The following is a 17,627-nucleotide window of genomic DNA, read 5'->3' as shown; positions in this document are numbered from 1 at the left end:
TACAAATAATAATCATATTTGAGAACGCTGCCGTATCTATCATAGCCCCTGTTTGAGTAAAAACTGCAACAAAACTAGGCAAAGTTAAAGTATTTTGTTTTGAACAATGCATTTAAATGTGCATTTAAATAGCAGGTTATATATTTTTGTTATTCTATAAGCAGATGTTCCTCAACACAATCATCCATCTATATGTTTATCAAACAAAATTAGACATCTATATGTTTATCAAACAAAAGTAGATAATCTCGGTGATTCCCATTAACCTTTTTTGGATTTTGCTGATTCGTGTTGAACACAGTTAACCACGGTTCAATTTACTAAACATATATTTAATACTTTCTATAAATTAAAGTTTATTTGTACTCTTATGGTATAGAAAGGAAATTAACATTTACGTTTTTTAATACACACGTAAATTTAAATTCAAATAATTATGTATATATAGTTGTGGACTACATTGTTTGTAAATATGAAAGTCAATCATATCGAACATTGCATCTATTCGATGGAACCTAGACGGAATCATGTCTCAAATTTACTCGATAAAAATATAACCTTTTTACACCATAAACTACTGTCCAAATAGCAGACGTCATGATTCAATCTATTCTGTACTGCAAGAAAGTTAATACATTGCCAATTATGGCTGGTCAGGGCATCTGTTAACAAACATGTAATAATTTAAGGAACAAAGAACACACAAGCCTAAACACTAAATAGTATACTGTCTTAGCTTGACATTCTCTCTATCTTGCATTTCGTGTCCAAATATCAAATAGATTGCCACAGCTTAAACTGGGGGTGCTCCATATCTCTGAAGATAATGACTTCAATGTCTCCAGTAATCAAATAATTGATATTGCGAAAACGTTTTGCACAAAAGCAATATTGGAGGCGGTTGGCATTTCTAGAAGTCCCTTCCATCTCACAAGAAGTCATTTAGGCGACGACTTTATTCTCTAATAAGTTGACTCATTTAGGACTTATAAAGGACAATTAGGCGGAATCTACTATTGCTAACAAGTGGTCTCCTTTACTCCAATCATGTCATATAGGAAAAAGTTGCCATTGCTCACTAGTGGACCATTCAATTCCAGTTTGTAATATAAGATAACCATGTCATTGCTCTTCAATGGACTCGACTTTGTCATATAATGTCATGAAGGAAGGGGTTGCTTGCTTTTGTAATCACCAAGGTTGTCAACAAGATGAGGTAGGCAGCTTTCATCTCTAAGACGGTTATTTTGAAGGGGTTTGATATTGCTAACCCGGGGACTTTTTCATTTCTCTGAATCTTATATAGGTGGTGGTTGCCTTAGCTTAAATATTTACTATTGACTCTCAGTGATTTTCATATGGGTAGAGGTTGAACTCGCTAACACGAGGACTCTTCGATCTCCCCGAACGTCATATATGGAGGTGCTGCCATTCTGGACCTGCGTAGGTCTTGATAGGTACATGAGACACAGTCCCCTGCCTGCATACAAACAGGAACATGGCAATACAAATATTGTTTAACATAAATGAAATAAACTATGTCATTTGTATATAAAAAAGCCCATACACCCTCAAAATCAACGATGCTCTCGTTCAATTTTTCGAAAAATGTGGTCTGGTGAGATAGATTTAACAAGATACACAATGCTCTTTTTATTTTTGCGGGAAAATATATTCAACACATGTTCATGTCCCATGTTAGTCTTCGAGTGTCGTATGAATAGATATCGTTGAGGGAAATTAAAATGGAATAAATTGTGCAACAAACAAATAAAAACGAGCATTTTGTATCTCGTTAAATGTATGTTACCATACTACGACTAGCTAAATGTGGCTATTGCTATAAGGAACACTGATTGTTTATGGGTTAACATTATTTTACGAAATATTTCGCAGATTTTCGTTGATTTTGTTATGTTACTTTTAGAGACATAATGTGAAATCTGTCTTCTTTGCACAACGACGTTTGGAGAATGGGAGCTTCTAACTCGAGATTATTATTAAGTATTTCATTGCGTCAATTATTTTTTTAAATAAACCATACACATTAAGTTTGATATCTTTTCTATAACCAACAAAGCAGCACATCTCGACGTTAAAGATGATGACAGTATTTGTATTAAATTTTTGTTAGAACAAAACATTTTTTACATATTAAATTATTGTTTTAAATAAATAGCCATATTTACCTGACTGGTTTTCATATTCATATCACAATCTGAAATTGTGACATAATCCGGATCAATCTCCTCGTTACACATTTCTATAGAGTCTGCAAATATAAATACGCAAATCATTTATCACAATTATTTATAACATGTATACTTATTCATATAACGAAACAATTCCTTGTAAACATTTGACTAATATTGGAACGTGTTATAAATATTGATATGACACACGATAAATCATTAGATTTATAGTAGGCTGGCTGGTTGACTGACTGGTCAAGCATTTTATTTAGACTTACTGCACGGTGGTTGTTCCTCCATTTTTACTGCAGTCTCTTGCAAACTCTCGCTGAAACACATTGTCAAATTCATAGCAGCAATTTCAACAGCTGTAAATAAATATATTACATGATTTATTTTTTTGACAAAACTAACCTTGTTTCGTCAACGTGTCGCACAAAATTGGTGAACTAAAATTGTTTGTAAATTTTAGATCACGTTAATTATGCTTGATGTACAAATAATTAGTTGACCTGAAGTAAATTGATGAAGTGTTTTTAATGAATATCGATGATAGTTTTATTATATTGTCAAAACACAAACAAATTGGAAATATCGAAGTTAAATCTATGAGCTCTGCAAAACGCAGCTGAGCCGTATTATCTGAATATATTTTATTTTCAAATTATTTAAATTAAAACTTATTTCACATTAAATACATGGGTATTAAGAATGTTAAGGTTTGTTTTACCTAAACATTTACCAAATTTACGAAAGTCAGTTACTATTTGCGGCAAACGACGTTTTATTATGTTTTACCTCAATGTATGATTTTAATTTTGATTAAAGAATACACTTACATATTGTGTTGCACATTCAGTGGTCTGCTTTTTGAACTGACTGAAATTAAGCATTCCGTTCTTAAATATAAGAAAGCGCTTTTAGATTCACAAAATGTATTAAAAACGAATATTTACTAAGATATCGAAATACTGTTTTTTACATGGGACGAGCGATCGCAAGGCAACACATGATACAAAACCTGTCCTTGTTACATTTAGGAGCATATTTACATAATAAGGTAGTTACGTTCTGGTAAATAGAAATGTCCTTTGTTATGTCCTTTCCAAACACAGATTAATTTATTTCGTCCCACAGCCACGACAGAATGGACTTATCTAAGAATGTATGTTTCATCAAAATGTGTGTTAAAAGATAACAAACAGAACAAAAGCATGCCTTTTTGTTCGCAATACGGGACCAAGGACAGATATTAAGATCGCAATAGGCCACGCATGAATGACAAGAAGCAGTGTAACTAACTTACTTCTGATCATCGACACCCCTACAGCACCAAAGACGCACACAGCTACGAAGACTCCAACAGCAATAAACACTTTTTCTTGTGAAAACTGTCCAGTCCATTTAGCGATTGGTCGATCTGAAAGAAAAACAGACGTAAGACTAACTTATTCCTTTCATCTTTGATAAATGAATTATGTTTTGTAATGGAATTATATAGTAATAACAGCACGTTTGCACCTTAATAACATTTATTTTACTTTAATTTGCCTAAGTGATTATAACTATGTTTTACAATGATAGCTTGCTTATATTTATATAATATATATTATAGAAATATAAACCAGGGGACCATTGAATATGATCTAATATTTGCGTGTAGAAAGTCATATTGACCAAGGCGAGGTTGAGATCAACATGCTATTCTGTCTTTGAATACCATATCATATCATATGGTTGTCTAGCAAATTATGCTTTTATTTTATGACATAGAATATACCGGTAGTGTTTTAACTGACGCTTCGTTTAATTGAACCAATTCAATGCGTGCCTAACTGTGTTGTTTGCTTATGACGACATTTATGTAAGGTTTGTATGCGTCCCTGCTGTGATTGCGCAAGCATTTTTCGTAGTATCTAGGAACTGTACAAACGAGAAAGTTAGTCCAGTGAATACGACCCAAAGTGCATAAAACGTTGTAATTTTATGTTTTGTGTTGCCGACTATGTTCTGGACCAACGGGAAGCCGTCTATTTATTACATTTTCATATAATAAAATCATTCACTTACTCATAGGTTGATTACAGGTTTTTGAACATTCTATTTTATAATGATGTCTTTGATCAGATACGACACACGGACTCCCACAGACAACTTGGAGTAATTAATTTACGTTTAGTCTTTCTAATATCATACACGGCGTACGGGCAATGAAGCGTTTAGTCAAATCAACAAACATCATTTCCGGCCTGCAAATACAAGTTCTATGTTTCTTTTGAGAATAATCCAAAGACATTAAATTTGGACTTTTGTAATACTTTGTTTCATCTGTTTAACAACATATTTCCATGAACGCACGAATTACATTGACGAATAATCCACAATGTTTTATCGTTAACTGAGCAACTCACCGATTACGTGTAATTTTACGGTAGTATTCATCTCGTATTGAGTGTTATTCAACGAAACAAAACATGTTACAGTTTCCATGTGGTGTGAGGAGCTATAAGTAATATTACTCGTTTCATAGGTATAAATAGTTCCGTTGGATCTTATTTCTTGGAGTCGTAAGTTAATGCCATTCATCTTGACTCGCACATCTGGGATATTTGTTGTGCATGTAATTTGTTCTCCAGGGTAGACACACACACAGTCAGTGCACCCGTCCCCTCGGCACACTGGACCAAGGACAGGGCGCTCTGAAACATCAAAGTACAACGTCTTTTAATGTTCATACAATGGATTGTTTTTCTAGATTTTGGTGTTTTAGCAATACATTAGTATGTAGTGCTAATGAAGCCAACCAAGATAGAATATAGCATTAAGACCAATAATGATCTCTGGCTTTACTTGTTTAAATTTCATATGCATGCAAAATTCACAGACATGTACACTCAATCGCACTTTCTAACGCAACACTTTTAATTTTCATAATTGCTCAATTACAAATAAAAAGATTTATTCAACTTTTGAATACGATCATGTAAATTATTCTTTAATATCCTCTGTACATTTAATCAGAATTGACCCACAATTTGATACAATAATCATTCAACAAGCAATATCACTCTTAAGTAAACAATAAAAAAATGACCCAATTGTACGGGTATTTTCTTTTATTGCAAATTATTAAACCATGAATCACAATAGAATTTGCATTATATAAGGATTCATATTTGATATCTCAGCGTCGTGTGTATCCACTCATTCATTGATGACGGGTTGACAATTATATTCATAGCTGAATTCGGGACCGTTTAAGTTCTCATGGCGTACACGGGTTGCAGGTCGGGCCTCTACACCGTTTATTCTTTGCATTATTGTGTACTACTACTATTTTGATTGGGTGATTTCGATGGTTTATCAAACTTGTGTTTTGTATTGTGTGATATTTTTATAAAATATCAGTTGCACGTGCGGGGCGAGCTGGTGTTCACATGCATGGCTATATAAACTATCAAGGGTTTGCAATCGTCGTATTGCAGACCCGTGATTTTATATAAAACATTTAAAATTATGCGCTTTTTTCCATCAGAATGACCATGGAAAATAATAAAATGCCTCAGAAAATCATTTATATTTGCATACTTCCATGTTCACGTGCAGCACGAGTAAATCATACGTGCACGTGGACCAGAAGTGTTAGATCGTCATGGATGAATATTTTCAACACAACTATGTAGAAAATGATCTCGAATAACACCATAGACGTGTATGAAATTTCAAGAAAATACATTGAGCCGCGTTTAAAAAATAAGAAGTGCGGTTTGCAATAATAAATACACTTACCAATAATGTACAATTCGCCACGTGTAGATACATCGTTTGTATAATTGGTTTTAATTGTACATTCCACAATTTTCGAGTAACTGGACAAGTCAAATGCAACATCATAAGTCTCGTATATAAAGTCGTCCCCATCTGACGTGCTCGACTTTTTGTTAATAACGACGTCAACATTGTCAATGAGTACACGTACGTCTAGATAAGCTGAGGTACATGTGATGGGGATATTTTGAAAGACGCACACACATCCAGGGCAGACATCCGCGCTGCACAGTGGGCCAAGTCTGGGACGCGCTATATTTAAATGCGACACATGCGACTTAGACATAAACGCCCAATAAACAACCAAAGACAAATGTTCATATTAGCAACCGTTACAGCATAGTAAACATTAAAACGGCTGTTTTAACCCAAAATGCGTTGCATTGACCGTTCCATGGCGATGATCTCAGTTTTAATTATTTTATGTGTATAGTATGTGTTCTGTTATACAAGACGTGGATGAAAACAATAATTTCTCCCCTGATACAGTTTCCAGAGTATGACTGTTTGCTATATTAAAGACGTTCTTTATGAATTACTAGTATATTTTTTACAAATGCGTATGTTTCAATATTTACATAGCAAAATGCACCTTCTTGAATAGAATTACATATTATGGGACAGCATCACATATAGATTATGTCATCTACACATTATTTATACATCATTGTGTGAATGCGATGGCATTTATAGTTAACAGTAGTATTTAACGATGCGAACATCGACAGCCATACAGTTTCTTATTTTCTAGATTTGTTGCTTGAAATAATAAAACACGTCCACACTTTTTGTGAAAGTCGTTTCGGATGTAATCGTCAAAACGATTTTCGTATTAATCTAAAAACATATTTCATTTATTTGAGACATATTGGATAATAATTTGCACACCTAATTTAAATACATTACCGATTAAAAACAGATTGGCACTTGTGTATAGCATATCCTTCCCTTCAGTCTGTTCAGCCCAGCATTCAGCTATCTTCGTAGTAGGCGACGAATAGGGCTCAGTTTTGTTCGTCGAGTACGTGTAGAACGTTCCGTTTGATGCCGACAGGTAAACGCTTGATGTAACGTTATTGATCGTGATATGCAAGTTTCGGACATTCGAGGTACAGATAATCGCCTCATCAAGGAACACGCAGACGGAATCCTTGTAGCCGTCCACTGTGCACGTCGGACCGAGTTGGGGACGTGCTACAATTAATTAAAAATGACTTACAAACGTGTTTTAAAGTATATATATTTTTTGTAGTGAACTCTAGAAACATTTATACTGAGGGTCTGTCACAAATAATTCAGCTATGTCCATGTTATAACAATATATGAAAAAATATTTTTCTTTATATCTATAACCAACCATTGCTTTTAATACTTCGTCAAGCGTATTAGTTATTATGATATTATATTGAAATTCAAAATTGACATTATATTTTTTATTACTGGTTATATATTGATTGCTTAATTTATAGATATTTTTCTCTTGCATGCATGATTATGAACGTCGAAATAAACATATTGATATCTTTATTAACTATATATTCGTCTGCTATTTCAGTCCTTCATTGGGCCAATAAAAAAATCCGAGGGCAACGAACACAGGTCTCCAGGTAACCCATATAGTACTGAACTGCAAATATAGCATAACAGTTTAAATCAGTTTCATTAAAACATACAACTGAGTTAATTCATAAGTGTTATAACTGAAAACTCACCAAGTACAAACATCTTTGTACGAGAATATATCTCTCCGAGGGTACCATTCAAATTGTACCAGCACTCAACTAAAGTCATGTGATGCAACCATCCTATTGTGAAATTCACAGATTTGAACGAATATGTGGTTCCGTTAGACGTCATCGGCAAAAGGGTGACGTCAGAACCGTCAATCCTTACGTTTACATTTGGAGTGGAGGCTGCGCAGGTAATAGAGTCACTCGGGTAGATACACAAACAGTCTGTGCAGTTACCTACGCTTCATAGTGGGCCCAACTTGGGACGAGCTTAAGAACAAACAAACTAGTAAGATTTTTTTCCAATAATTGTAGAATAAGTGCTTAATACGCAAACGTGTGTTCCAAATATGGATGCTCAATATTGAAAATTTAATTTCGACAATATCTAATGTACCGACCAGTAATTAATTTATGTAATGTTGCATTTTATGGATGAATTAGTTATTAATAAACTTTCTGATAGTAACTTTTGAATAAAAACAATTTCTTACACTGGAACACAATTTTTCAATTATTACATGCGCCCAAATCTGTGGAAACCTGAGTTTTTCAACTTACAGATCACATATAGTTTTGCGCTGGTTTCTACGACATCATATTCACCCTTCATTTTAACCCAACATTTTACGGTCTTCAAATGGAATGATGAATCAATCGAAACATTGTCGGATTCGTATGTATACATATTGTCATGTGATGCATTTTGTCTCGGATATATATAAACATCAACATCTGTAATGCTTAGTTTGACATTGGGGGTAAAGGCTGTGCAGATAATTCGGTCCCCAGGATACACGCAAACGCAGCCTGTACATCCATCCACGTCGCAAAGCGGGCCGAGCGTAATGTTGCCTTAAATATTTAAAAGAGGACGAATTAAACACATTAACGAATATTATTTTGCAGGTTTTGTAAGAACTTATGTGCTACAAGATATGATTTTTTAAATAACGGTACATTTCCAAATGGTATGTGAGTATAATTTATATTTTTATTAACGACATGATGTATCTATATCGAACACATGTAACTTATGACCATTCAGGTGACATAAAATAAATGTCCAAGCAAATCGTAAGCTTTCGCCGGAATACACGGTAAATATTCCGTTGTCACTACAGTATATACCGTGGGTGAACTGGCTGGCGAAATTTCGTTATCATAAATATTGGTGAGCTTACTAAAATAATGACCAATAAAATTACAAGCCGCATTTAAATACTCTTGGAATCAGTCTAAGATGCGGCGATCATTTTAGCAGTTAACGGTAAATATGACAAAAGCGAATTGATAATGGTAAATATGACAAACCGAACACCGCCTGCACTGTAACTGTTTTGAAAACGCTTCGTTTAAGTAGTTGACTTTCCCCACAGAATTGGACACGGAAACCAACGAGGTGTCTTATTAAGTATTTATGACAAGGAAAGTATGCCAGCCTAATCTCCCACGGTCAATCAAGCTATGCGATGGCATTTACTTACCTATTACAAAAATATGTGTTCTCGTCGAGATACCGCCATGTATATTGCTTGTGTTAGTCCAACATTCAACTGTTTTCATGTGGTAGTATGAAGAAATCGTAATATTTTTTGTTTCAAATGTATGTATACTTCCATTTGAACCGATTTCATACAAGCTGACGTCAGTTTTGTCAATCTTGATTCGCACATCTGGGACAGTCGCTGCGCAGGTTATTTGATGACCAGGATACACACACACGCAGTCTTTGCAACCATCCACCGTACACACAGGACCAAGTTGCAAGCAAGCTTATTAAATCATTAACAATAAATATTATTTCATCATTTTGGCAAGTAGCATCTCTATCCGTAGTATCGGCCCTCTTAATGAATACATATGAATTTTGGAAATGAGCATATGCAAAAACATACATGTTTTTGTAAATCTGTAATTAAATGTGTTTTATTGGACAATACACCGAAAACTGCATTAAAATAAGTATTGTTTTGAAAACAAATACTGGCTAAACTTAGCTCCCTGTAGCAATCTCTATCATGTACAATCATTCTCATAAAATCGGCCCTTCTGATTGGATGCTAAGGTCTGTTACTATGCGCATGTCCATGTTCTAAAAGCATTAAAAAATGGAAAAACGAAACTCTTGCTCATGTTGTTCTTAAAGTAGTTTTTACGTTTTCTTAAAAAATAAGCGGAATATAAAACATTTGATTAAGCAACTATTAATCCATAAACAAACTAACATTATTGTGTGTTTCGTAATTTAAAAATCATAGCATCACCCTGGAATTAACATGACCAACTTTCCAATATTGACCGGAAATCATGAGAATAATCGTCGTAATAGTCATGGATAACCATCAAATAAATTCAAACTTCTAAAATTGAAGATATATTAATTTTTCAGCACTTCTTGAGGATTTTTCGCTGAAGTCACAATACTATGAGAGGGCCGATACCATGAGAATGAGAATACGGGATATATTGTAGCAAGAATATTATTTAATGTTGGCACTCAGCGAGCGCACACCTACGTGAATGTGGTCCATCTGCCTTATGTCTCAATTATGAAAAATTACTAAACATACAAGCCATGTTTAACTACTTTCGGATTGAAGACTGTTCGTACATGCCAACAGGGTCTAGTAGTGGTATACCACATGTCTTGAAACATCTACTATTTTACTGTATAGACCTCGAAAAAGTAAATATATATATCATTGAGCTTAGCAAGCGGATCTATGCGACATCTGTGAGCGATGATGTTTGTTTTGTAGACGATTAATAAAATTGATTCGATTTTAATTACTTAAGAGCAGTAATGATTGTCCTTTATAACACTTCACCAAGTGTCATCATGTTATGGAACCCACATACATATCGTAGCGTACCGGGGATGTTGTTTTACTAGTTAACAGCGTGTTAAATACTGTTGCGTTAGTTAAACAATAGCGCATTCAAGTACTCACACGATTGACAAGTGTGATTGTTATTGACGTATGCATTATAACTGCAAATTGTCTTTGTGCATATAGTTTTCATTAATTTAAACTGATTTAACGTTTGTTAGATAGCCCTTATCATCAACTGTCCGTCGGTACGTTGGCATGTACATATGTACGTATTTCATACCCAACTACATAATCGAATTATTGTATGAAATATAACTTTGTCATGCATTTAAGGATTCGTCAAAGAAATGTTCGCAGAAATGTTAATGAGGTGTGGTTTTGTTTCGCGCCCCAGCTTTAGATCTCTAGGCCCAAGGTCAATGAAACATTGAAACATTGTTGGTTAATTGTTAAATACAGTATTTTAAATATGGGAAAATCCAGAACCTTTATCAAAATATAAATGTTTTTCACAGCCGCTTAAATTATTTTTTTCAAAACGGCTGGAAATGTTTTTTTCACAGCCGCTAGAAATGTTTGAATACAACCGCTAGAAATGTTTGTTTACAACCGCTATAAATGTTTGTTTACAACCGCTAGAAATATTTGTATACAACCGCTAGACTTTTATTCAAGACAAGTTACCGATTGCCTAAAATACAGGACAGTGTATACAACACCATGTTAAACACATGAACACACACACACATACATATTGTCTATACAATACAGGACAGTGTATACAACACCATGCTAAACACATGAACACACACACACACATACATATTGAATATACAATACAGGGCAATACATACAACATAATTTTTGTTTTTGTTTTCTCCTTTTCTCTTTTATCCACTTATATGTTTATTATCATATACTTTGTGTGCGCTGTCTTGCCATTTATTGCTAGTAAATATGTTGTCCTCATGGTTCTTTTGACCTTTTGGAACTTGTGAAATAATCATATCATACCAAACATAATACTCAACAAGTTCAAACACACATACCAGTTCCCTATACAATACAGAAAAATACATACAAGACAATGCTAAAACCGTATACACACAGACCGATTGCCTATAAACTACATGAAAATTCATACAAGACAATGCTAAACACGTCCACACACACAGACCGATTGCCTATAAACTACATGACAATTCATACAAGACAATGCTCAACACGTCCACACACACAGACCGATTGCCTATAAACTACATGACAATTCATACAAGACAATTCTAAACACGTCCATACACACAGACCGATTGTCTATAAACTACATGACAATACATACAAGACAGTTCTAAACACGTCCACACACACAGACCGATTGCCTATAAACTACATGACAATTCCTACAAGACAATGCTAAACACGTCCACACACACAGACCGATTGCCTATAAACAACATGACAATTCATACAAGACAATGCTAAACACGTTCACACACACAAACCGATTGTCTATAAACTTCATGACAATTCATACAAGACAATGCTAAACACGTCCACACACACAGACCGATTGCCTATAAACTACATGACAATTCATACAAGACAATGCTAAACACGTCCACACACACAGACCGATTGCCTATCAACTACATGACAATTCATACAAGACAATGCTAAACACGTCCACACACACAGACCGATTGTCTATAAACTACATGACAATTCATACAAGACAATGCTAAACACGTCCACACACACAGACCGATTGCCTATAAACTACATGACAATTCATACAAGACAATGCTCAACACGTCCACACACACAGACCGATTGTCTATAAACTACATGACAATTCATACAAGACAATGCTAAACACGTCCACACACACAGACCGATTGCCTATAAACTACATGACAATTCATACAAGACAATGCTAAACACGTCCACACACACAGACCGATTGCCTATAAACTACATGACAATTCATACAAGACAATGCTAAACACGTCCACACACACAGACCGATTGTCTATAAACTACATGACAATTGATACAAGACAATGCTAAACACGTCCACACACACAGACCGATTGTCTATACAAACAGGACAATACGAGCAACACAATGCTTAACACGTACACACACACAATGATTAAAACTGTGATGATCGCAATGAAACTGTCATTTGAAAGGATTGGGGCTTAAACTGGTTAAAATGTGCGTAAGCCTTCACTTTGCCTAATTTCAATCACACTATATAAGTGGCCTTTGCGGAAGATTGAGGCTGACCTTAGACCTTGAAATACACCTTTATTTCAATTTTATTCAAAATAGAGTTCGTTTTATGTTTTGAAAGATTTCTTTTGTCCAAGTGATATCAGACATGCGATTTCATTCAAGTCATTAATGTTTCGAAATACAGTACACTTTTTATTTTGTAACTATATCATTTGTACGTATCGTATATTCATGTATTACTTGCTTGTTGTTTCGTTTTGTTTTGGCAAACAGCCTTTCTAATTTGTGATCACGTTGTTTATCCTTACATTATTACTTTATCCAGCATGTTCGACGACATATAATACACATTGAGTTTATTAAGTAACTTTCTGAAGAACCAACGACAATTAAGCCAAAATGATTGGCCTATTGGTACATATAGTAACAACGAAGACTAATGCAATATGAAGTGACAAGGGCTATGCATTTGAAGGGCAGCATCAATTTACTGGACTTTTTGAAGCTCTCTTTCTGGTTGATATATAATATTATATATAAAGTAATGCCTACCTTCAGACATGTATACCATATTTGTTCTAGCTGTCGTTATGTTTTGAAAACACTCCAGGAAGTAGGCATCTGACGCAGTGTAGTTATACAAAGTAAGAATATACTTTGTATTCAGGGACTCTTTCCTTTCTTCATATACGTTGTCTTGGAGCTGCATCAGTTCGCCTTCTGCATTTCTCCAACCACGGTAAAAGACACCGGGGTTATCCAGCACATCTTGAGTAGGATAATATGTTATTTCGGCAGCGTTAGTGGATATAGACGATATATACAAAAAACCGCATCCACTCTGGAATTCTGAATAATCCAGAAAATTGCCATACGCTTTAAATCTTAATAATTTTTATGTTTTAAACAAAACTAAAACAATGAAAAAAGTACTGATTAGCATGTTAATTCTCGAACAAATAATGATGCACGTCTTACAATTATGGAGATAATAACATGTATACATTGCAAGTAACAAAAGTCCATTCCAACTTATCGCAACTTCAACATTAAAGCCCGTGAAACTTTAATTACGCTCTTAAACTATAAATGCTCTAAACATACATTTAGAAGCCATTAGTGAACACATCAAGTGTTGTAAAAACATCATAAAGCATTTAGAACCATCAATTGAGCCGTGCTCTGTGAAAAAGAGGTTAAATTCATGTGCGTGGAGTGTCATCCCTGATTAGCCTGTGCAGTTTGCACAGGCTTATCAGGGACGACACTCTCCGCTCGTTTGACATTTTTCGTTTAAATGAAGTCTCTTCTTCGCAAAATCAAATTAAGGCGGAAAATGTCGTCACTGATTAGCCTGTGCGGACTGCACAGGCTAATCTGGGACGACACTTTACGCACATGAATTATGCGCAGTTTTCTCAGAACGCGACTCAATTAAACATCTACTATATGTTTACACTGTCGGCACGCGTAATTCAACAGCAAGCGAATAATTTTTGACATGTAATAAATAGATATGTGAGCAACGAATATATTGAGATTATTATTAACCTTGCAAATCCAGAGCAACCATGTTTGTCTCTTTAGTATATGCCTTCAAACTCACTTTCACCGGTTTCCATATCGGTTTTGCCGTAGGTAGTTCCACAATGATCGCACACAATTGTCTTGCAAAAAGAATACGATAATCCTCTTTGGATTTACAAGCAATAGTCTCATTTTCTAACTGAACGCATAAGTTCAAGTCTTTAATGTCTATATTTGATTCTTCATCATTGAGTTTTAACTGCAGTATAACGTCTCTGCCGACAAATGCTGGTGTAATCAGAGACAAATGGCCCAATTCGCCTCCTTGAATTACTTTAATATAAACTGAAACATTCAAATTTGACGAGCAACATTCAAATACGTACAATGTACTTATATAGTCGTTAAAGCATATGTTTTTTACGTACATGGTGTTTAAGAACAAACATTATGTTGTTCATTTCGTAAATTTATTTATTCAAACCAAAGCAACAGTAGAAACTAACTAGAAGATAAATAATTATTTTGAAAAACAGAACAATATGTGTTACATTGAAAAAAAAAATAACAACACAGAAGTATACCTTTATTAACCAATAAAACAATTATGAACGAACAAACTTGATTCAATCTTGCCATGATGAAGATTTCAACTATGTTTTCAATGTGTCCTCCATCCTCTAGCCCTGCTCAGAGAGAAACAATCCAAACTTATCATTGATCCGTAACAGAAAGTAATCTAGAAACTATCATTGTGTTAGAACTGGTCGTGTATTTGAAACAAAGTGTCAGTATATGCCAGGAAACGGATCTTCATTCACTGTGGTTATAGCATAGAGTTTGAAAACCGTAAACATCTGTGGAAAGCACTTGTGTATAATGGGCGGAAAATTATGCATTGCAGTTATCAATAACATTTCCTTATAAATTATCAACTTCCAGGTTAAACAAAAAATGTCACACAGTGCATCATTTGTTTAACTACACAGAAAATCGGTCGACTTACATTTTAATCATGTAGAAATTAATTGTTTAACAATTAATGTTTTTAAAACACACATCGGCGTTGAAAATAATACAAAGATGGTATTTGCTAAATAAAGAGCAAAAGGACCAAAATTATTGGCGACATGATTTCTCGGACCCCATTATGAACTAAATACAAAATGATCTAGTCACATTAGAGACGAAGAATACAATCGACACCGCTTGACGAAATAAGAAGTGGATACAAATCAAAGCGCTGTAGGCGCTGAAGGACTGTGGCTAGATTTAGTGTGACGTTAAATGCATTTAGGATGTTTTGTCCGAATTTATACGGAATGACCCAAGCGGCTTAGTGCAGAAGCTCGGAGACTGTAAGAAAAGACAACAGTTGTGTATATACCACAGTGTACAAAGACGTTGAAGGACAATACGATACTAGTGGTGGGAACGATAACCTTTTGTTCAACTCTACAGATCTGGTAGAGGTTCGTCTACATAGGCGGTGAAGATTTACAACAACAACAACATGGCCGCAAAAAAAACTGTTATTATTGGCGTAAAATAAATCACTTGCAATAGCCTGAAATAGCTTTTTATTACATAATTAACAGATCAGGAAAACACTCAAACTTGCATTGCAATCTGTATACAAAAGAAAATCCATTTACCCTGATAAAGCACGGTGTACAGTATGTGTTCTTTGTCTCACGTAGACACGGTGCCTATACCACGTGACTTTTTCGGATCTGTGTTGGGAGAATAAAGCGCGGCCCCGTTAACATTTTAAGGATCTATTTTTAAATATTTCACCATTTTCAATGGGATGAAGTGGAGAGTCCGCTCATTCGTGAGGGTTTTCTATAGGTATCATGATCTCTTTAAACAAATAAGTATTGTTTCAGTAAAGTGCAACCGCACGTTTGAACGGTTAGAAAAATGTCGGATCAGTGTATGTAAAAAAAATACTTGTTTATTTCTTTATATGTTTGAAAAGATCATGATACTTATAGAAAACTCACACGAATGAGCGGGCTCTCCACTTTATCCAATTAAAAATGATAAAATATTTAAAAAGAAATCATTAAAAAATGATAACTGTGTCGCGCTTTATTCTCCCAACACAGATCTTAAAAAAGTCACGTGGTATATTTGCGTGCTCGATCTGCGCAGTGAAATACCATATCCGGTTACTTATGATCGTGAATATTTGTGGGTTTTTTTTCTTTTTATTTTTTTTCTGAAATGTCATGTTTGCGCAAAATAAAATAACAATATTTTAAAATACGTTTATAAATACCAAATATAAGGTCTTCAAAAAATGTCTCAGAAAAAAAATCTTCTTACTGTTTCCGTTAGTACATCTTTTCGGCCTAGACCGTCAAGTGAGGTACTTATTTTCGCATGAATATGTAAACAATAAAAACTGTCGTAGCCAATGCTTAGCAATTTTGCTTCAATAATATTTTTTTGAATTTTTTATGACACTGTTATGTTATATAGTGATGTTCTGTATTTACAAGGCGAGTTATTGAGATCTGCGAAGAGCTAATTTTATTGCGCACGAATTTAGTGGTAATTCGGACTTTTGGGAATTTCTTTTTTGGCAGCCAGCCAATTCGGACTGGCTCATAAATTTGTAAAAAAGTTATTGTGCTAAATATGTTATTGTGAGGGGAAGTGGAGCGTGTTCCATACCAAAAAATAACACCTAGGAAATTTGTGGTTTCGGTTATTGTACTGACAAAGCATATTACCAATCATTATTTAAAGTGTATTAGTTGAAAAAGAAGCATACTTGTTTTAATGTAAAATATAGTAGTATAACAATCGCACATATGGAACACTACCTGCAAAATTGAATGTTGAAGGCTAATTGTGAAAAGTGTAGAAAAATGCCTTCGGACCAATTTCTGTATATTAAAATTTTTGGGTTGAGTATCTTTGTTCGCTCACCGATGCCTGTACGTATTCATGAGAAATACTACACGTATAAGCACAACGTTTTTTAGAACGATTCACTTATCCAAGTCGGTTAGAACAAACAATACAAGTTTTTCACACTGATAAAATCACGATTTTTACTAACTGATAGAAAACAATATGTACATTTAAGTTCATTCTTTTCTACGGATTCGATTTCGACTTTTTATTAAAACCTACGGACATTAACCACTTTACAGTGTGTACTTGTAAAACAAAACAACTTAATAATTCTGACTGGCAATCGTGAGTTCATTTTGCGCAAAGAACTTTATGATCCACTACAGCCTCTCTGTTAGCATCGTCAT

General features: G+C 34.5%; 1 protein-coding gene across 1 annotated transcript in view; it reads right to left on the bottom strand.

Annotated features, from left to right (window-relative positions):
- The window catches only part of LOC127867883 (uncharacterized), a 242,026-nt gene extending 228,422 nt beyond the window's left edge, over window positions 1-13,604 (bottom strand). Inside the window, exon 1 of the mRNA XM_052409392.1 lies at window positions 13,378-13,604. Coding sequence (XP_052265352.1) covers window positions 13,378-13,534 — 157 coding nt within the window. The 5' untranslated portion in view covers window positions 13,535-13,604. The remainder of the gene's footprint in view (window positions 1-13,377) is intronic.
- Between the last annotated feature and the right edge of the window lie 4,023 nt (window positions 13,605-17,627).

This window comes from Dreissena polymorpha, chromosome 2 (assembly GCF_020536995.1).
Source record: "Dreissena polymorpha isolate Duluth1 chromosome 2, UMN_Dpol_1.0, whole genome shotgun sequence".
Classification (NCBI taxonomy): domain Eukaryota; kingdom Metazoa; phylum Mollusca; class Bivalvia; order Myida; family Dreissenidae; genus Dreissena; species Dreissena polymorpha.
The sequence above is the reverse complement of the archived record's forward strand: the minus strand, read 5'-3'. Positions and strand labels throughout refer to the sequence as shown.